This window comes from Chanodichthys erythropterus, chromosome 3, assembly GCF_024489055.1.
Source record: "Chanodichthys erythropterus isolate Z2021 chromosome 3, ASM2448905v1, whole genome shotgun sequence".
Lineage (NCBI taxonomy): Eukaryota > Metazoa > Chordata > Actinopteri > Cypriniformes > Xenocyprididae > Chanodichthys > Chanodichthys erythropterus.
In genome coordinates this window covers 27651721-27673181 of record NC_090223.1, presented here as the reverse complement: position 1 = coordinate 27673181, position 21461 = coordinate 27651721, and the positions used below count along the sequence as shown (strand labels likewise).

General features: G+C 38.3%; 3 protein-coding genes across 5 annotated transcripts in view; all 3 read left to right on the top strand.

The window, feature by feature from the left end:
• hoxb3a (homeobox B3a) overlaps window positions 1-21461 on the top strand; it is a 51467-nt gene that overhangs the window by 9387 nt on the left and 20619 nt on the right. The window contains exons 1-2 of one of the 2 annotated variants that reach the window (XM_067381616.1): window positions 10133-10727; window positions 18669-18873. The gene's annotated coding sequence lies outside the window, so the exon portion shown is untranslated. Of the gene's footprint in view, window positions 1-10132; window positions 10728-18668; window positions 18874-21461 lie in introns of those variants that run through there. The other variant, XM_067381615.1, reaches the window with a different exon arrangement.
• Window positions 105-18710, top strand: hoxb5a (homeobox B5a). 2 transcript variants are annotated; one of them, XR_010894596.1, is made up of 3 exons: window positions 105-1273; window positions 1911-3927; window positions 18669-18710. XR_010894596.1 is itself a non-coding variant. In XM_067381618.1 (2 exons), the coding sequence occupies exons 1-2, from the start codon at window positions 694-696 to the stop codon at window positions 2156-2158; spliced, it is 828 nt and encodes a 275-aa protein (XP_067237719.1). In that variant the 5' UTR covers window positions 105-693; the 3' UTR covers window positions 2159-3987. The 2 variants fall into 2 exon arrangements, 1 of the variants encoding a protein (XP_067237719.1); XM_067381618.1 differs by lacking the exon at window positions 18669-18710 and having other exon boundaries at window positions 1911-3987.
• hoxb4a (homeobox B4a) lies at window positions 11859-18362 on the top strand. The gene is made up of 2 exons (XM_067381621.1): window positions 11859-14577; window positions 15584-18362. Exons 1-2 carry the CDS (start codon window positions 14154-14156, stop codon window positions 15898-15900), a joined length of 741 nt encoding a protein of 246 aa, XP_067237722.1. The 5' UTR covers window positions 11859-14153; the 3' UTR covers window positions 15901-18362.

Sequence of the window (21461 nt, the reverse complement as noted above, 5' to 3'; positions counted from 1 at the left end):
TTTTATCATTATTATAATATTTTAAATTGGCTTTCACACCATACAACTAAAATCTTATTATAATATTAAAATAAATGTTTATATACACATTTTAAAAATAATAATATATATATACAGTGTATATATTTAAATTTTTTGAATATAAATATCCGGAATGTTGTGACACTTAACCTTTATATTAATATTTGCACATTAGGTACGCATTTTAGATTCTAGGTTTTTTTTTTTGTATGTGTAAAGGGTCAATAACTACACTAAAGTTTATTAATATCACAACAAACTACTACGAAAATCCATTTTATTCCCATTTAAAAGAGAAATAAGTAGCGTTGAGCGCTTAAAATATCTTCCCAGCATGCAATAAATTTCATTCCCAGTAGGTGACGCTCTCCGCTCACATGCAGCAAATCCCTGCAAAGGGAGGTACACGTTGACTCGAGTCTAACGACTCCCCGTCTCGTCATCATTTGTAACCATAGAGCATGAATTACCTCTTGAAGTCATCAGTGAGAATTTACGACTGGTCAACAAAAGCACGTGATTCTCAAACGCACCCCCACCCCCATATTTGGCCGCATACATAGCAAAAACGAAGTACAGTGCATTGCTATAATTCATTAATACATCATAAATCGTGAAGCACAGCGTTATAACGACCAAGATCTACAAATCAAGCCCTCTAAAACAACCTAAATGAGCTCTTACTTTGTAAACTCGTTCTCAGGGCGCTACCCAAATGGCCCTGACTATCAGTTACTAAATTATGGAACTAGCAGCAGCGCTATGAACGCCTCGTACAGGGACTCCGGCACCATGCATTCAGGCTCTTACGGCTACAACTACAATGGAATGGACCTAAGCGTCAATCGTTCAACCAGCACTGGCCACTTTGGGGCGGTTGGGGACAACTCCCGGGTCTTCCAGTCTCCAGCCCCGGAGACGCGATTCCGGCAGCCGTCAAGCTGCTCGCTCGCGTCTCCGGAGCCGCTGCCTTGTTCCAACAGCGAAAGCCTTGGACCCAAAGGCTCTTCGCCCCCTTCCGACCAAAGCACCACCACTGCGGGTAATAATCTCACTAACAACACACATTTCACAGAAATCGACGAAGCCAGCGTTTCTTCTGAGACCGAGGAGGCGTCTCACAGAGCGAACAACTCTGCACCTCGGACACAACAGAAGCAAGAGAGCACGGCAACCTCCACTACCTCGGCGACGTCCGATGGCCAAGCTCCCCAAATATTCCCTTGGATGAGGAAACTACATATTAGCCATGGTACACATGTATTATGTTTACGTCTCTTTGTTTTGGTAGCAAAATGCGCATTGTGTTCAGTTCAGTGTTTAATTCAGTGTGGCGTCAGTAACAGTCTTTATTTTAGATTTCCGTGAAAGTGCCATAAATCTATCAAGTGTGGAGCCTCGCAAACTGTAGAGGAGAGAATGGGAGCGGGGTGGAAGAGAGGGCAACGAGGCAAGAAGGTTTACAAGTTGTTGTTTCTGTGAAAAGTTCAGCTTTATGGTGTGTGGGAATGTGATTAGTTTAGTGTTGGAGAACCGCTAATAAAACGGAGAGAACTAACACGGGATAAAATGCGATGAGAGTGGGATGGATAAACAAGCAGCGGGAAAAAAAAGTGATTATATAATAACTACGAATATTTGAGGCTGTATTAGATCTATAAAATATTGAGGTTTTAAGTAGTAAAACGAAACAAAAACAAACGCCATGAGCCAAAAGTGAGGCGCTGTGCACTGTACCATTTGGTGATTTCCCTGTACGCATTCAGTAGTAAATCGTGTCAGTCATGTGTATCTATAGCAGAAAGTTTTTGGAAACTGTTGTTGAAATGATGTGCAGGTCAATTTTCGCTAATCTTTATTCCCCTTTGCGTTTTGTCCACATTATTCAGATATGACTGGACCAGACGGCAAAAGGGCCCGAACTGCATATACCCGCTATCAGACGCTAGAGCTGGAAAAAGAGTTCCATTTCAATAGATACCTCACCCGAAGGAGGAGGATAGAGATAGCCCACGCTCTATGCCTCTCAGAGCGTCAAATTAAGATATGGTTCCAAAACCGGCGGATGAAATGGAAAAAGGACAATAAACTGAAGAGCATGAGTCTGGCTACCGCAGGTAGCGCTTTCCAGCCATAGTTGTATCCCAAGTCCTACTACGTGGTGTGCAAAAGAAAATGACGAGGAAAACGAGATGAAAAATAGGTCTCAAAACATTACTTACAAAGTACTGTACATCGCGGCACCTTTTGGCATGTTATGGATGTTTTAGGCATTTTAAAATTCTACTGTGGTACTGCTATAATGAAGCGAAAATTAGTGTTCCTATGTTGTTCTTTTTAATACTATGGTGACTATAATTTTGGCAAGTAAATAAAACTGAAGGGGAAAGAAGCTATCAATATACCGCCTGTTGTTCTTGTTATGAATATTGTTTATGTGTAAAGTGCTATGTTAATGCTTTCTTGAGAGTTAGCATGTGAGCTCTTAAATGTTATAACTTATTTACCTAAACGTGTATACCTTTTGAGTTTACAGCTTAGAAACGAATCTGCCCTTGTATGAAGTGAAGCTCTAGTTTAGTGGTGACTGCAGTAAAATTTAGCAGAAGCCTCTGTATGTTTCATGGTCCTCTGTTTAATCATTGTCTAAATAATCACATTCAATTTGTCATCCTCTATTATTTTTGAGAGAGAGAGAAAAAAGGAAATGTGTAAATAGTCCTCACTAGATTCTTGTACCCGTTCATACGTGTGTATAGTTGTATTCCAAATATGTAATTGTATATTACTGGATCATGTTTATGTTCCAAAAAGGATGTACATATTGAACATTTTTATTGTGATCAGTTGGCTATTTGTAGTAGGCAGAATGAACGGCAAAAAAAAAAAAAAAAAAAAAAAAAGCAATGTCATGTTGAACTGCCTGTTAGCATTTTGCCAAAAAAAGCTTTTTGTATTTGTTTGTAGTTTAACTTGGAGTAAAAAATAAAGTTCCTCATATTCAAATCTAATACATATCTTGACAGTTCTTCAATTTACGCACAATCAAGACAACTAATTCTTGTCAGTGATTGACAGGTATCGATTACACACTCATAATATTCCCTAAAACTCAAATATCTGTACAGTCCTTTAAATTAGGCAACTGAGAAACGTTTTGCTACGCCACAATGCAGATCCGTGAACTGTATATTGACAGTTCACACACAACTTGGACACTAATAGAAAAACGTTAAACCGCACTTACTATTAAGCGAAAACAGAAATTAGGAGAAATCTTCACCAAAACCTGGCGTACACATAAGTTAAGAGGTTTCAATAGTACAGGTACATTTACAACACACATTTTCCAGAATGTTTATATAATTTACAAACGCTCTACTATGTATAACGATATATTTCTGCGTCCTAGTAAACAAGCACTGAGCCTTTAAACTTACCATGCGTGCCAAACTCTTCTCTACCTCTAAGTTTTGAGAGCCGGCTGGAGGTCCCCGCAGTGTACCAACGGCCACTTGCCTTTTGTAATTTTGCTTTTCCCTTTGCCCAAACTATACAAAAAGTAGCTATGACATTTACATGTCAAACGGATGAGCGTTTTATCTTGAAGTTAGATCGTAAAAATCGCCCAGGCCACAGACAGATACCCCTTACTGGCTCTCAAAAGTCACGTGGGGTCCATAAAGTTAGTTTTATGGTTTTGGGGAGTTGACAATGTACTATATATTTCACATTCTAGAATGCAAGTGACGGTTTAACTGCTTCGAGGGGATTCTAAAGGGTCAGTTGTGAGAGGAAGAGCGTACCAGTAGGCCACTACAGTGCCAGTGTCTAGTCAGTGCAATGTCTCTCCGGTTCTACTCATTTGGAGGCGGAAATATGGATAGTGGACCGTGCACATTCAAAGTAAGTTCAATTTAAGGCTGCATTGGCCGGTGATTTGATCTAGGAAGATGTGGGAAGGAAAGGAGGGGTATGTCTCAAGTATAAGTGTCAATCATTTTGTTGGAGAGGTCCTAAGAAATAAGATCTGTGCGTTAGGTGTCATGTATACCAGTACATTACTAACAGAATTAGCATAATTAGCTTTGGTTGTTATTGAAATAGTCATTATATATATATATATATATATATATATATATATATATATATATATATATATATATATATATATATATATATATATATATATACACCAGTACATTACTAATAGAATTAGCATAATTAGCTTTGGTTGTTATTGAAATTGTCATTATATATATATATATATATATATATATATATATATATATATATATATATATATATATATATATATATATTAGTTTTGTATTATTTTTAAATAATTTAATATGCAAATAGTGGATTTACTTTAATTAACCTTTCTCATTGTACTACTGTTTGTTTGTTTATTTGTTTTTTTCCCCCGAAAAGTCTTGACTTGTGACATGTTTTTAATTTAAGTGTACATTAGGACTAATCAAATTTAAGAAATAGGTGAAAACCATCTTCCTGTATCTCTCTTTCTTACACACACACACACAACACACACACACACACACACACACACACACACACACACACACACACACACACACACACACACACACACACACACACACACACACACACACACACACACACACACACACACACACACACACACACACACACACACACACCGACAACAATATGACAATATGACTCCCTAAGGTTCTACAAGTAAAGCTTTGTTCCTTCCCCGCCCCTGTATTTTTCAGGGAGGAAGCGAGTAAGGAACACATAGTTGTACAACTGGAGCAAAGTATGTTGTTAGACTATGATCTAACTATATGTTTATCACAGACAAATAGCTATGATAATATAAAGACTCCTACAGTATAATTATACTTTCTGAATAAATATTTTTGATTTTTCTGTCAGAACACTTTTGTCGCCTCAGGTCAGTTCGAGTTCAACTCAAGTATACAGTTTGAGTCTGTATATAATTATATTACACTCAAGGCAGCGCGAATGAGCTTTTGCTATTTTTTTTAATATTTGTAGAAAGAGAGAAACCAAGACTATACTGTTGCTATTAATTGTTATGCCTTGTAAACAACCAAAGTTTACCGTGACTACAGAGCGTGTAACTTTAAAGATAACGCAAAACACAATAGATAACACTATGATTGTAAAACGTACTCCGCATATTCTTCGACAACAGTTAGGCTACATAATATTAATTAATCATCTAAATTATTCAATGGATAATAACACAAGAGCTATATTAACTGCTAAAAATACCCATAAACATTTAAAACGCATATAAGTTCATTACAAACGGCACTGAAAAAAAAAAAAAAAAAATGTATGTAAATGTAATACCATATATAGGCTACTGGCTTTTGGTTATTTGCCAGATCTTAACCTTTATTAGAAAACACATTGTAAATTATACAAAAAGCAAATACTTTTGCTTATTTTACATATCAAATACTTCTTGGCTTCTTTCCGGCTCCTCTGCATTAAACATCAACATTACCTCCAAAATAATAAATGTTAAGCTTTCAGGGTGTTTTACAGCCTACTTTCAATGAGTGTTACAGATTTTATAGCCCTCCATTTGGCATTTCTGTGTGTGAGAAAGAGAGAGAAGGAGGGAGAGAGAGAGCGCGCGCACACAAGAGAGAGTAAAGGAGAGTTTGTGTGTGTGGGTATGTCCGAGCAACGGAGTTAGGAAGTTTCAGGCCGTAAACAGGAAGGCGAAATTGTGGTCGTGAGCATGAGTCTAGGGCTACCGTTTAATTTTTCATCAGCTTCCTTTTTAATGATATGAGTGGGGAGGGCTCTGGCCTGCAAGCAAAAATGCACGCATTCCTCTAGAAAGTCACTTACAAAGACAAGCGTCTATACAACCACAGTCGAGGTCAACCACAATCATAAAGTCCATACTTACAGCACAATGCAAATATAAGACAATGCAAAAAGAGGAATAGCAATATCCCTTGAGTGTTTATATGTGCTGTGAGTCACTAAGGCGACTGGGCGTTAATTCTAGGTGTGTTTGTGCGTCAGAGAAATATTTGCAGGGTGTGTGTGATACGTTTTGACACAAACTCAGGGGATCAAAGACTACAGTCTATGAATGTGTTTATAAAGGTTAGCCCAAAGACATACTGGACAATTTGGTATTACAATATTTTTTATTGATGCAACGAAATTATTTATCAGGACATTTCCCTATAAAGTTTCCAGCATTCTCTGTACATTGAGCATCTGGTACTAAAAATCAATTTGTATGATTTCTATAAGCCCTCTACCACGTAGACGCAGCAATTTCGAACGTTTAAATAGCAATTTTAAGACTAATGCGTTTTGCATATTGATAGGGGCAATCTGCGAGCATATCTCATCCATAATGCATAGGGACGGGATCATCCGGGGGTCAGCAGACGGGCGCTGCTGCGAAGGCGCAAGCGCGAAACAATACAACGAGTGCATAAAGTAAAATTATGCGATGCTTGTCCTAAAAAAGGGGGTATTGATTAAGAATTTTTATTCCATTGATTTCTTTTTATTTTAACATCTGTATTCAATCTCTGATTAGCAAGCCAATGCAACAAACAAAACCACAAATAAACGTTTAAAGTATGGTGTTTTCTGTATGTGTTGCTGGCCTTTTTTGTCACAGTCTATAAGAAAATTACAGAGAGAACAGGAAGAACAAGGGTGAACAGGAGATCAGAGATCGGGTTCAAATCCTGGCAGATGATACAAGCAGGATTTGAACCCGCACGCCCGCCGTATCTGGGCTAACCACTAAACCACGGCTTGAATATATCGGATTACTCATATGACCTGGTTTAAGACCAATTAGAAATGGCATGAATTAGATAATAGAAAAACCTTAATTAAATAATAAATTCTTCAAAAATGTGGAATGTTTAATAATATAGTATATAAAGTGTTAGTATAAATATAAGTGTTAATTTACGTGAACAATTCTTAGAGATTTAGAGTGAGAGATAAGACTAAATAAAATGGTTAATTTTGTTCAAATGTTCGGGCATGTAAGTTTACATATACATAGTTCATTCATAACTCACATAATTAATTAAACAAAATTACATAACGAACATCGAATTTATAGCCTATAGTTTAATCTAAAATCTCAATATAAACATCAAATGATAGGAAAAGAATTTGGATTAAACATTTAATCATAACTAAATGAAAATGTAAACAATGCAAGGCAAATAAATACAATAAAAATAAATTAGCCATAAATACAATTTATGGCAAATAAAGTCAAATTATTTATTTTAATTATTATTTATTTAATTCAAATGACCAGATTGGCCTATAACGAATATATACTTTGTTATTTGTGAGTTATTCTATAAACAGTTTCCCCCCCCCCATAAATAAAAATACATATATTTTCTCGTCAAGACGTTATGCTTGAGTTTGATTTTTCTCAGATGTAGCTCTTCTTTGTCGCCAGCAGAGCCCGCTTTAGACCAAGATCACGATGGTTGAGGATGCTGGTGTCTACTCGTCGCCCTTTTCTAACTGAAGGCTTTGGAAACGTCTCGTAATACGCAATTTTATTTATCGACATAGAATACTATCGTAAATTCCACCGACTACGTTTGTAGCTTATTTCGTGACCGAAAAAGTGCCAGTGCTTATAGGATTTAGCATTTTTCCTGTAGAAGCTTAGGCTACATTGTGAGCCAGGGAAAATGCTAAATCAGAAAGCATAAAGCTATGGCACAAGAGAGGGGAGAGGCTCGTTCTCCCTTCTCTCTCTGTCTACGTTTAATCCAAAGGAGCGAGAGAAGGTGAACATAGTCTCGTTAGAAATGGCGCGAGATTTGGCGGGGTCAAAAAGTTCAGGGGTCAAAAGTTTACGTAGTGCGTGACTCGGTCGTTGGCTGTCGACTCGCTGCGCTTGACCAATCGCTGGATGTCAATGGCAAAGTGGGAGAAGGAGAAAGAGGGGGAGTGAGGGGTTTCAGACTGTCTCTTTTGAAAAGATTAGAAAAATGATAGAAAGAGCAGAACTGAGGAGACCGACTTTGCAACAAAGCACGTTCCCGCGAAAGGGTGTGTTGGGGAGAAAAAAAGGACAATCGAATCTTGAGGTTTAGGGCATCAACAAAAAGGCCTGATGATACGAGTCTTTTTTTAAAAATAATTTATCTCATTCACTGATACATTTTATGGCATTTATTGCGCTCATGCATTTTGTGACAAGGCGGCTTATTTATAGACAATTAAGGCCAGTCAAATAAAAGCAAATAAAGCGTTTGATTTCTTTGTGAACTTTAAAAACGTGACTTCTGAAAAAATAGTATAATGACAATCAGTTTGACTTTTACCTGTTAAAAATGCAAAAATACATTATTTTATTTGTTTATTTTGTACTTTATAGTTTTATCAATGTTGTAAGTTCAAAGCAATTTATGTGAATTGTGTAAACCTTACATTTTTTTTTTGTCTAACGTGATTGTTATATACACTGTGTATATTTTAACTACAAATAAAACTTACTTATAGGGTTTTTGACTAGCATCTACATCATAATATTCACGTGAAAATGCAGCAGAATATTAAATATAAACTTATATCTGTCATTTTTTAAAAGACAAACATCCGTCCGTGATTTTAAATGCGCTGGGTGCATGTTCAGCGGTAGCGAATAAAATATTTTCTTAAAATTATTATGAAAGAAATAAATTAGTTAAGCGACGCCACTCCCATTATTCTTATATAGGAACTATTGTAGCCTATTTCACATTTTAGTTTGTTAATCACATTCATCACGTTCAAAACGGAAGACCACCTGCGGTATTTTGTTTACATGTTTAAAATGTAGACAAGTTGCTGTTCCTACCCTCAACTCGAACAAACAAAGGAAATTTGCTTAAGAAGCACATTTCCCTTTCTCAGGAAACTCAAATTTAGTGTCATCATATTATATCCCACAAATCATCACGAATAACTATGAAAAGAAAAGAAAAAAAAAAACATTAACGAAATAAATAATATTCACGATAACGATAGCAATAAAAGTATATATAATTTAAAACACTAAATCTTTATTTATGTTTTGGGATTTGATCTAGTTTGATTTTCATTTTTTTTTTGTGTTTAAATATTTAATTAAATATTGATTTTAAAGGCGTGTTTGGAATATGTTAGTTTTAAAAAAGCGCCGAGAAACTGGGCAACTGATAATTTGGTCATGAATATTAATTTATTGGCACGAACATTTAGACTAATGGTGGTGAGTCAGGATGATGTGATGCTGAACTACTTGGTATTCTGAGAAACAATGTACGTAAGTGGTGAATAATTATATTAGAAAACTCGTCCCATTTGGAGTTCAGCAAGAGTTCACCGAATTAATTTCCATTCCATCCTAACATGTGCCGTTGCTGGGCAGTGTTGCACCCTGCATTGTAGAAAGAAAAAATATATATCTTTGTACATTGTACTTTTTTTTTTTTTTTTTAATATTCCATGTTCCGAATTAATAAATGCTATTTAATATATATATATATATATATATATATATATATATATATATATATATATATATATATATATATATATATATATATATATATATTTACTTTTAAAAATGTCGATCGGGTATTTTTGTCAAGATAGTATTTGTTGTTACCCCCATACACACATCACACACACACACACACAAAAAAAGAAAATCTGTAAAATTGTAGTTAATGAAATAACTTTGAACGTTTTGTGAATTGCATAGATATAGAACTGCACATTTAGAAGAGTGTGTAAACATTCGTTTCGAATTTTAGATTCACCTTGAACATCTCTTTTAGTGTTGTGAATACAATAACGAATCGCTCTATGGTTGAACTGATTTGTGGGTTATAAAGCCTTTTTGAATGACCCCCTTTCTCGAGCCATTTTTCTTCAAAGTAATGACCTGGGCACAATTCAATATGAGCGAGCAAACTATGCATGCATTACTATAGAACTTTAGAGTGGGAGAGACCCAGAGAAGGGGTGAACCGGAGGTCAGCGCGTCTAACAAATATTAAAATGTACTGGGACTCGTGACACGCCTCGCTGTTTAACAAAGACTGCCAAAGTGCGAGATTAATATGAAAACTTGAGAGTCCACAACAAAATGCCTTATATCGCCCAATGGTATTGTAGAGCTCACAGCGGCTTGAGGCTAACGTGCATTTTATTTTTAGTTGTTTTAGGACAGAGATGGCTGCGTTCTGTGGGGAAAGCCCCTTCTTGTTGCCAGCAAGATAAAGCCTCAAAACGGAAAATACGGCGCGATGACTCCTGCTGTCGAAAATTGGTGGCTCGGAGTTTTTTCTTATTTTTGCTTTTCTGAATTCTTGAGCCGGTTGAAGATTTTCTTGGATGTTCTAATGTCTGCCTGTCCGTTATCGTCGCGTGATGTTAAAGATGAGCTCGAGGGGACCCACGGAAATGAGAGGGAGTTGAGCACACAAAGGTATCACGGCGAGGTCACGGGCTAAACCTGTGGCTTTGGAGAAAGGAGTGAGGGGGGGTTTAGACGGAGGGACTCGCAGGAACGGTTGAATCGGAAAGAAAGGGTTTGGAGCGGCGACAATCCCCTGCAAAGACCGCGTACCGCAAAGGAGAGAAGATAAGGGCGAGAGACGACACAAATGCGAGGTGCGACGCTCAGACTAAAAAAAGTAAGTAAAGAAAAAGGCGCTTCATTTGCATATCGCCGTGCTCTCTTCTGCAGGTGTTTGCTTGGGTGGACCACGTGCTCGCGCACACTGTGGCGAGAGTACGGGTCCCCCCTCCTATCATAACGGAGTTATGACTTTGAATTCGAGCCCCACGGAGTTGCACTGTTGCGTGTGTGGGTTTTATATGGTGAATATTTACCTTGGCTATAGTCTCTGAGCCGCGGCTTTGAATGCCTGTCGGTGTACACATTAACCCCATAATGAGGCAGATGGCTCGAGGTCCCTATGGCTTTTAGAAGGAGATGGCTCACGGGGGTGAAGGCGAGGTCGGGGACTTCAGGGGGTGAAAGGGTTAGAGTGGACACCAAGGCTGAACTTTCTCCTTTGCTGTTACAATAGATTTTCATCGCTAAAATGTGAAATAAGGTGTATAGTTTATATGCGAAGAAAAAGCTGATTAATTTAAGCGTTAAATTATTAGCGGTTTTCATAGTTTAATCTGGACATGGATGCTAATGTGCGTCAGTGCAAGAAGTTCGGCACAATTAATACCAAGCAGCAATCAAAATGAACTGAGAGAGAAGAAAAGAGTGAGGCAAGTTGAAAAAAGAGCTGAAAATGGCAGAGGCCCATTTGAAAAATTGCCAGAGCTTTGACTGCCAAACGCTAGGGGTGCTACAGATTTCTTTGATATGATACAAATTTTTTATGCACATTCTAACTGCTCAGTAAATGGAAAATGATTTTCCTTCGTTCTAGAATATTTCGATGCTATTCGATATTATTTTAGGCAATTATTAAATCATTCATTTCGTGTATACACTGAAATCAAGTTAATAATCATTTAATACTATTTTTTTTTTGCCTTTGTCGCAGGCAGAACAAAGACTCACGAAACCATACACTCTCCAGATTTAAGATTTGTAGATTAAGATTTGATACAGACATTTACTGAATCTTTACTTAATTGTACATATCATTTGAAAAAACGAAAAGGACAAATAAATGTTTAAATATATATTTTTAAATTAGCTGTTTGGTATTGTTTTAGTGTTTGGCGTTAATTACGAAAATTATTATGATTTATTGTTACGGTTCTTGTTAATTTTATATATTTTGACGTGTATATGTAGAGCATGTACAAAAAATACATGTAGTATTTTTATTTTCGCTAAGCTATGAAATGTGGCAAACGAAATGTTTTACTGACGTGACAAACCGCTTTCGGTTCTAATAAATCAGGTATAATGTCGATGGTTTTAAATAGCAAATATAGTATCGAAATATTAATCCGTTTTCGTTTTATTCAATATCACAATATCCTCTGTTCTACTGCTAGAATTAAATAAGGAAATCTTACCTTTTCTGCAAATATAAATAACATCCTGGAATTATCGGTGCATCCCCAAAACAAAGAGAAACTCCATAGATTAAATTATAAGTTCTTTATTTCAGAGCGATTTTCATGAAATGATAGACCGAGTGTTTGGGGAGCGAAACGCTTAAGGAGTCATAAAATGAGTGCTTGGTGTCAGGGGGTTAAAGAACTATTGGTATTGTCCTATGTGCATATTTTATTGTTTTATACCCTCTCACCTCGCTATTTATTCGCCGTTTGACTGGTGTTTGCCGGCAGCAAACAGAGCTGACCTGCCATAAAACCCACATGTTTTATTCCAGTGGCTGTTCCAGCTTTCTTTGACCTTTATTGAGATCTGTCGCGGTCGTATTTACTTTCTGGCCTGTATGCGCTTTGTGTGTTAGATTCTAAGAAGCTATTTTAAGATTCAAGACTGTAGTGGATAGATGTTATATAGTTGTTTTAGTCCCAGCCTATAATTGCATATTTTATTAATCTTTAACATTAATGTAATTTTGTTTTTCTTTCAGTTTTTTTAAACGTTTTTCGACAGAAAATTAGCACATTAGACAACAAAGTTGTGCGCTTCTACTGTTCCGTAAATATTGAAGAGACAAAGAGTCGACGGTAGGAAAATGTTTCCGGGCCATAGATCGGGGAAAAAAGTCAATTTTCCTCTCTTAGGCTATGTGTTTTGCTGCTATCTAGGGGAGAAATGTACAAAAAACTCCAATGTTTACCACAAACCATTAGCAAAGTTTATAAAAGACGCACCGATCCATTAAGTGGCGAGACAGATTGCTGATATCCTTGGAGGCAGACTGTTCCAGGTGCAACAACTTGACACTGGGAAGGCGCTGTCAAGGTGAGCAGGCTCTCTCAATACCTGTCAAGAAGATACCTGTCATCTATATATACCCTGTAGATCCGGATTTGTGTAAACAGACGCACAGTCACAAATTCGTATCTAGGGGAGTATGTAGTTGATGTATAGGCTACATTCAACTTCAACGGGCAAAGAAGATGAAATTTTAACTTTTGGTTTGTCATTGTTATTAATATTACGACAGTTTGGTAGTGAAATATTGTAGCAGGAACGAAAGTTTTTTTTCTTCTTCGCTACTACAATTTTTTTTCTGTAAATATAAGATTTAAAGGGCGTTCATGATGTCATAATTTGTGAGACTTTTAAAGAATTTGAAATGAGCAAAAGAAGTTTGTTGAGATCTGCACTGATTAATAATCATCTGAATGCTGTGTTTAAGCATCACTATCGGTAAACAACGAGAAATATTTGCTGCTGGTGTTAATAGTGAATTGAGCACACAAATTACTATTCATTGTGTGTAGAATTGGCATACAGGATAAACGCTCTGTTTGGAGTGGAATGACTGCAGACTACGTTTAAATGCAGAAGGTCTCCTTTGTGATTTAGGAGGCTATGTAACCTGAATTAGTTGATGAATTTTCTATCGATCTTAAACAAGCCCAGATTCATCTCTGACACGCTGCTCACGCCACGACCATTCTCTCACCGTTATTAGCGAGTGCATTTAAGACCTTGGCCAAGGCGATTTCCTTGCATCACTTTCCCCTGGTACCGCGTTTCATGAACACTAGCCAAAATTTAGCAGTATTTTAGTTCGCCAAATCTGAACAGTTCTTTATAGAGGTGTAGTCATGTTCTCGGTGTGCAGATGAACTGAGGGGGACTGGGGGCGTGACTTTCTGTAGGGCTGGTAGAATCCAGCATGCCTTTTCGCTGTGTCTGCTTTCGCTTGTTATTGTTTTGATTCACACACTATCTCATCAAGCGCACTGCAACGTATGAGAAAGTATGGAATTTTGGACTATTCCGAAATGTGAGTTGATGAGCGCGATCTAAACTGACTAATCCCATTTCCTTATCCGGGAATCGCGAAGATCCACGCCATTGGCTGACGATGTCACATGGACCCTTAACTTTGTTCACTTGACAGAAAGTAGGAGGGTTCTACGAAACAGGAAAACGAGTAAAGGGATACATATAAATTTTAGTATATTTTGTGTGCAATTCAAAGAAATTAATGGCCATGAGTTCCTATTTGATCAACTCCAACTATGTGGACCCTAAGTTTCCACCCTGCGAGGAATATTCCCAGAGCGACTACCTACCCAGTCACTCTCCGGACTACTACAGCGCCCAGAGGCAAGACCCCTCGTTCCAGCATGAGCCGATCTACCACCAGCGGTCGGGCTGCGCCGACCCACCCTACTCATCGTGCCAGGGTCCGGGGCAGCCTGCCGCGGTCATCTCTCCACGAGGTCACGTTCTACCCACAACCGCACTCTCAACCCCTCTCCCTGAACCGAGCCATCACTGCGACTCGGTAACTCCAAGCCCTCCGCCTGCCTGCGGTCAGACTCCTACTAGCCAAAACACTTCAACGGTCACCTCAAGAAAAGATCCCGTGGTATACCCCTGGATGAAAAAAGTCCACGTAAACATCGGTAAGTGCAGCTAAACTTCTCTTACTAGTGCGCAGACAGCTCAGCCACTTTAGAAAGCCTAATGTCCGGCATTAAATCTATTGCTCCCCTTATGAAGTTGCCCTTGGTCGAGATTTACGATCGTCTGTTTGCAGGGCAATATAATTACACCCTCCATAAATTTTTATTGCACTCCTTCTTTAAGCTCTTTCGGCGTCTATGCAACTTTCTCGTTCTAATTTCTTCCCGAGAAGAGGTTTATGAGTTCTCATGTAATCCATAAGTTAAGTTTTATGTTTTAGTAATTTGATTTTAAGTGACTGGACGGATTAATGTGTACTTTACACTGCCTCTTCGCAATTGTTAGTTAAAAAGAAAAAAACTTATTGAAGCTAAAATATTCATAGTTACGAAGACGATAATAAAACATTAATGGTAATACAAACAGTCGGACTTTTTATGAACTATTATTCCGCGATAATTAGTGCATCTACTCATAGAGCTGCCATGGTGTGCGCTGTAAAGAGGGAAACGCAATGTTTGCAAAATCACGTTTTAACATTATTCGCCCATAGCCAGCTATAGATTATGCTGTTCCCTTGTAGTGTTATTGCTGAATATGTTTTTTTTTTAAGGATTTCTTATGCAAAAATGCAATATTCCTGTTGTTGTATCTTGTGATGCCACTATTGACTTATTTTAAACCATGAAGTCTGGAAATTAATGACACTATCCCGACACTTATTAATTTGCTTATCTTTAATATGATACAATGACCACTTTTATGTTTTTGTTTAACATTTTGCATAGTCACATTGTACATTTGCAAATACGAGCGGATTTTCTTCAAGTTTTAAAAATTATAGTACACTATATTCTTGTAGTGTGTGTGTGTGTGTGTGTGTGTGTGTGTGTGATTGTTCACGAATTGGTGTGTACATATCTATGTACGTGTGAGTGTGTATGGGGCTGTGTGTGCGCGAGTGTTATACTTTTTTGTAACGTGTCGCTCTCTGTATCCCAACAGTGAGCCCGAACTATTCAGGGGGTGAACCAAAGCGCTCACGCACAGCATACACGCGGCAGCAAGTCCTGGAATTGGAGAAAGAGTTCCATTACAACCGCTATCTGACCCGCAGACGGAGGGTGGAGATTGCCCATACACTATGCCTATCCGAACGACAGATTAAGATATGGTTTCAGAACCGGCGCATGAAGTGGAAGAAGGACCATAAGCTTCCCAACACCAAAATACGCAGCAATTCTGCCAACACTAATTCAAGCGGCGGCCCGACATTGGGCAGCAATCAGAACCGAGCTAGTGGACCTCCGCCAAGTTTATAGCCCTCCACTGTTGCCCAAAACACGTACAATTATAAAATCGAATTTTATGGAGTGTAGAACGTGGATTTTACCCGCGTTATGTCTCCTTACTCTCCCCTGCACTCTAATTACAGGGATACAACACAAGGAAGATGTGGGGGGAAGGAGCAAAGAAAATGTTCATCTTTTAAACACTAAAAATGGGTGAAGAGACTGAAGACTCGAACTCAAATGCTACTATAGATGGGTTGCCTTCCCAGTCTGGTTCCCATTTTATCCCGCACGCCTTTTCCTGCTCACTCGCCCCTTCCATAAGCACAGAAGGCGGCAGATAGTTTTCAGATTGGGTGAAGATGGATCCGTGTTTCATCTTTAATCACGCCAAACTCGGCCCCATTTGTCATGTTTACTCTGTGGTACAAAGGATGAACCGTAGGCCTGCCCATTACCTCGACGTCTAGCGTTGTGCTTAATAAATGAGTCGCTCTGTTTTGTCAAGAAGCCTTTTCTAACTCCCTTTATTCCCCTGGCTTAAAAATAACTAGCCGAGTGTTTTTCAAATGATATGAAGTTTTGTATTTTGTAGCAATTAGGTTATTTTGCATTTGCTATTTGCATCTCGAATGCAATGCCAATGGGACTGAGGGTTATTATGCGTGTGGTCCATTTGTCGCTCATTACAAATACAGGGACTTGTTTCACTCTCCTGTTTAGCGCATTTCAGTTTAAGAACAGCAAATTACTAATTAGTTGTTAGTCATATTAAATATAATATAAAGGTTCAATGAAGCTGGATGGCTAGATATGTATAACCAAAACCGGTACAACGCAAAGCATTTTAATGAGAGCACTGCTAAGTACTATTTAAATTACCTCAATTGTATTTTTTGTCTAGTTTTATGAAGTGATCAGATTAAGTTCTTTTGACTTAATGGCAAATATCTGCAATAGCTAAACTCAGTTTACTTGTTTGTAAGTTGAAATGAAATTTAAGTTAAGTGTGGCCAGGGTTGTATAGAGAAAAGGTGCGTATATTGCATGAGTAAATACACTATATTTTCCTTTATTCTTTTTTATGTCACCCTCGTTTTGTTTTATGGTACATAGACATGCGCACATACCACACTTTCTCTTTCTTTCTTTCTTTCTTTCTTTCTTTCTTTCTTTCTTTCTTTCTTTCTTTCTTTCTTTCTTTCTTTCTTGCTTTCTTTCTTGCTTTCTGTCTCTTATCAATTTTACATTTTATTATATATTTTTTTACATTCCAAAGATCAGTTTTCTCGCTGATGAATTGTAAATTTCCCCTTTTACATGTTTGTATTTTGTCTTTTTTCTGCTTGTACCTTTCACTGTTTACCTTTGTTACATGTAAATAGCCCTAGAAATTTAATAAATGGCGGAAAAGTATAATCTTTCTCCATGTGTCATGTCTTTTGTGTATTTTAAAGCCAGATATGCTTATTTAAAATGCATATTTCTTATATAGGTGGATACCATCGTCCATTGTGTTTTGCTAAAAACACAGTTTAATTGTATTTGGCTTGCCACTGTGCATTTTCGTTAGCCTTGTAGCACTCGCCTGTCTTGAAGATCACTGCATATCTCTCTGGTGATTTATATCGCTGCATTGCGAGTAATCCTGGTACATTACGCCTTGTAATCTTATTCTAAATCACAAAACCCTTCCTTTCTGTCTCGCCTCTCCTTAATTTAACGGTGCACAAACCCTCTGCTCAACGAAGCCGTGAATGCGCCTAAAAATATGGATCCATGTTATAAAAAAAAAAAAAAAAAAAAACAGAAGTTAAATAGTTTCTCGGCTCGTGGGCTTTTAATGCTTTAATGAGTGTAATTCTTGCACAACAGTTTCGCGACTGTTTGCCAGCGCAAGCTGTGTGTTTTTTATATTACAAAGGAGCGGGTCGGTGCCATAGCTCAAACCCTGACAACCAAATAGATAATCAAGAAGACAAATGGCTTCTTTTGGAAGGCGCAGCCCTTGTATTAATTTTCATTTTCTTTTCTCAGAGCAGGTATTGAAAATATAGAGCCGGAGAAAATAACATTCCGTTTGCTGGCGTTGAACTTTACACAAAAGTATGGCCTTAAAATTGGTCTGCTAGCATTCCGTGGCACCGTGAAGATTTTCTATTACTTGCTTGTTGATATCAGAGAGGCCTTTTCGCCACACAGCCCACTAAAGCCATTTGTCTGTTTTCTCCCTTTTATTTATAAAAAATGTTGTCTGGACATAACGTCAAACACTTCAAAAAGTAAAAATGTAAGGCAGTAAAACCATATCAGGTCCACTCTCTATAGTTAAAATGGTTAAATGTGCAAAATTTTCTTTTGCTAATAGAGCTAATAGAGTGGCATAAATATTTAGCACAGCTGTAAATAAACCTTATATATATTATATATCTACATACACCCATTTTGTGATTTAGACTTAAATCTTACTTCCAAAGTGAGCTTTATTTTTAAACGTGTCTCTCTTCAAAAGGTACTCTAGTATTTAAATGGATGCATTTGCGTGTGGCATCTGTATAGACCTTGGAATGCTATTGTTGTCACACATATTTTATTTATTTATTTTTTTAGGGGAAAAAAAAAAACCTTTCTGCCACATTGGTTTGAATAGGAGTGAACAGATTTCTTTTGAGGGCCTCAAAAGTTCACCGCTATTATTTGCAGACAGAAGCCAAAAGAAAAATGTGAGAATTATACAGAAAAATCATTAATCACCGCTTCTCTTTAAACAAGTCTTCTCTCCTATTGTCATTCGGCAGCACAACTGCTCGGACCTTCTGCTAGGAGGGGAGTGAAATCTTGAAGGGCACTTGAAGACACCCCCCCCTCCCTTCTCTACCATCTTCTATTCACCAAGTCATGCCACAAGAAAACTTTTTTGGCGAGGGATGTCCCATGAAGAATCTCTTGAAAATGTTAGCGCGAGTGAGAATCTTCGCAGGGCGAGAGATGGCAGCGTTCAAGGTACAGTACTTTTGTTTTATTTGAGTTTTATTGCTTTATGGCCTTCTCACAGTTGGGTAGCAGAGGCACATTTGTCGTGTTGTGCCACGGATGGATTTTATGGCTGCTTTGACAGAAAGGGTAGCGTTTGGGAACCGGCTGTCGTGTGTTTGTGATAACTTCTGGGTGTGTACCATCACAACTAAAGTGGTATGTTTTCCTTTTCGCTTTTGAGCAACACATCTGTGGAAATGTTAGATGGTGTATTTGTGGGTGTTGGTTCTGAAGTGGTGTCGAGAGAAAAAATCGAATGTGCACGTCAGCGTCTGTTTGTCCGTTCCTCTGCGCGTGAACGCGCATCTGTCTTCCATCAACACTGTGAATATGCATGAGTTGCAGTGCGCCATATAGGCTACTTGTGAGCAATATCTGCATATGCAATATGTAAGACATCTCCCAGCTGCGAATATGACACGTTGTCCTAATGGCTGTTGTTAATGCCACTTTATTTCTTTTGCATATCATATTATTTGTGTGAGCGTGTGTATGTGTTTCCCCACGTTAAAACGCCTTTTTATTCCATCAGTGAGCTTGGGTGGCCACAGGTGCAAAGCGGCCGGTCTCTAGAATAAATTATTCGATGCTCTGTTGGTCAGACAGGAATGAAAAGCACCAAAGAGAATGTCTCGAGAGCAACTATTTGCCTAAAACAAACGACTTGTAGCAAATTGCTTCAATCGCATGTTGTGTGCTTAGATGAGCACGAATGCTCTGATACGGGCTCACCGCCATTTAACCCCTGCAAATCAATCTCTTGTGCGTATTGGAGAAAAGGCCAGTGGTTCTGGTTTACGGCTTTCGACTCCCTCTGCGGACCTGTGTGGCATGAAGCGTGCCAAAAAAGACAAAAATATAGAAACCAATATTGAGGGAAGTTGAGGGATGACAGAAAAAAATCGATTCTTGCAGCAGGCAGAATGGCAGCAATGGGTTCAACTAGAGGACACGTTTTTCTGACCGATTAGGTCTGTTGCGAAGGCTCAGACTGACCCTTCTGAAACCCTTGACCCGGCGCGGACAGGACAGCGCTACGTGTTACATGGTCGACAAAGCCCTAGGGCGAGTTTGTCATAACAGCGCGGCCGGGGCACTGTAACCCGAGGGCACCGTGCTATCTCTTCCCTCAGACAGTCTAGTAAACTATCGGGGGCCCTTAAAACAACAGCAGTCGTGGCCTTGCAAAGACCCATCCTTAAACAAATCCCGTCTTTTGGTTTGAACCACTTGAGAAAGGCCCGAATAGTCACCATGCGTGTCAAGACCTGCAGAATACACACGGCGAGATTACTTTACGATTTCCTTTATATGTATTTCAGTAGCTGTATACTGTGAGGGAGGCCAAGAGGGCCTTCCGCTCCAGAAATATGACGGCTATTTTGTGTGACAACGCCTCGCATTGTATCATGTAAGCCCCCTCCTTCTTGCTCTCCTTGTTCTGGTCTCCACTCCCTCCTTCAAGGTTTGCTGGAAAGCTCGCCGCTTGGCCTTGTAACGCTGATGTGATGGTGTGGTGCCTGTTTTAGCTCACGCCGCTAATTGCGAAACAAATAGCCCTCGCGCATTGCTGAATTATTATTGTGAAAAGCCGCGGAGCGGAGGTCAGCACCGCATAGTCACAGAGATATATGGCCCGCGCGCGCCAGCTTTGTGGGCCTGGGCTGAGAGCCTGTGTGCGTGTGCGCGCGTTTGTGTGTGTGTGTGTGTGTGTTTTAAAGAGACACATATTAAGTAAGGCAAATCACCATTGTTAACACTGCCAGCAAAACGCAACCCCTCCCTTTTCTACCGCATTACTAATCTACTATTTCATCAATTTTACTGTAATATTATCCAGCTCCATCTACACATGGCCTACTACAACTATTTAGTAAATATGTTTAATCTCTTGTTTTGAAAAATGCAGATTACGCGTGCATTTATTTCTTTAACTCTCCGTATCTCTCCAACTGGGCTCCTCTTCATTCGATATTAATATTTAACTAACTGAATGGTTGCTGCGATACAGATTCCATTATTTCCTGAGATAGAGAAGAATAATGAGTTAGCTCACTAAAGAGGAATATTCAGGTGCTTTATTTGTTGCTCTTTGCTTCTGAAAACGTGACTACTCATTTAATGTGCAACTAACAGCTCGCGCACATGCTGCAGCTATTCCTTCCACATATTACTGTTATAACAATTAAGTTCGCTGATAGCACGTGATATATATATATATATATATATATATATATATATATATATATATATATATATATATATATATATATATATATATATGTTATTGATAATAATAATAAAATTAATAATAACCCTACATTTAATACACTATTTGGGTTAATCCAAATTAATTCGTTTTCTTGTCCAGGTTGCAGGAAAAAATAAACAAACCTGACACTTGGAAAATGCACATGGTGACCTCAACAAGCCGCTGTCCTGCGAGTCTCTATCAAAGAATATAATTTTTTAAAAAGGCTCTATGCGTTCTGCCGCTTTTGACAGATTTACAGTCCCCAATAAAAGAGGGTATGCTCAGTGCCGTAAATCAATCG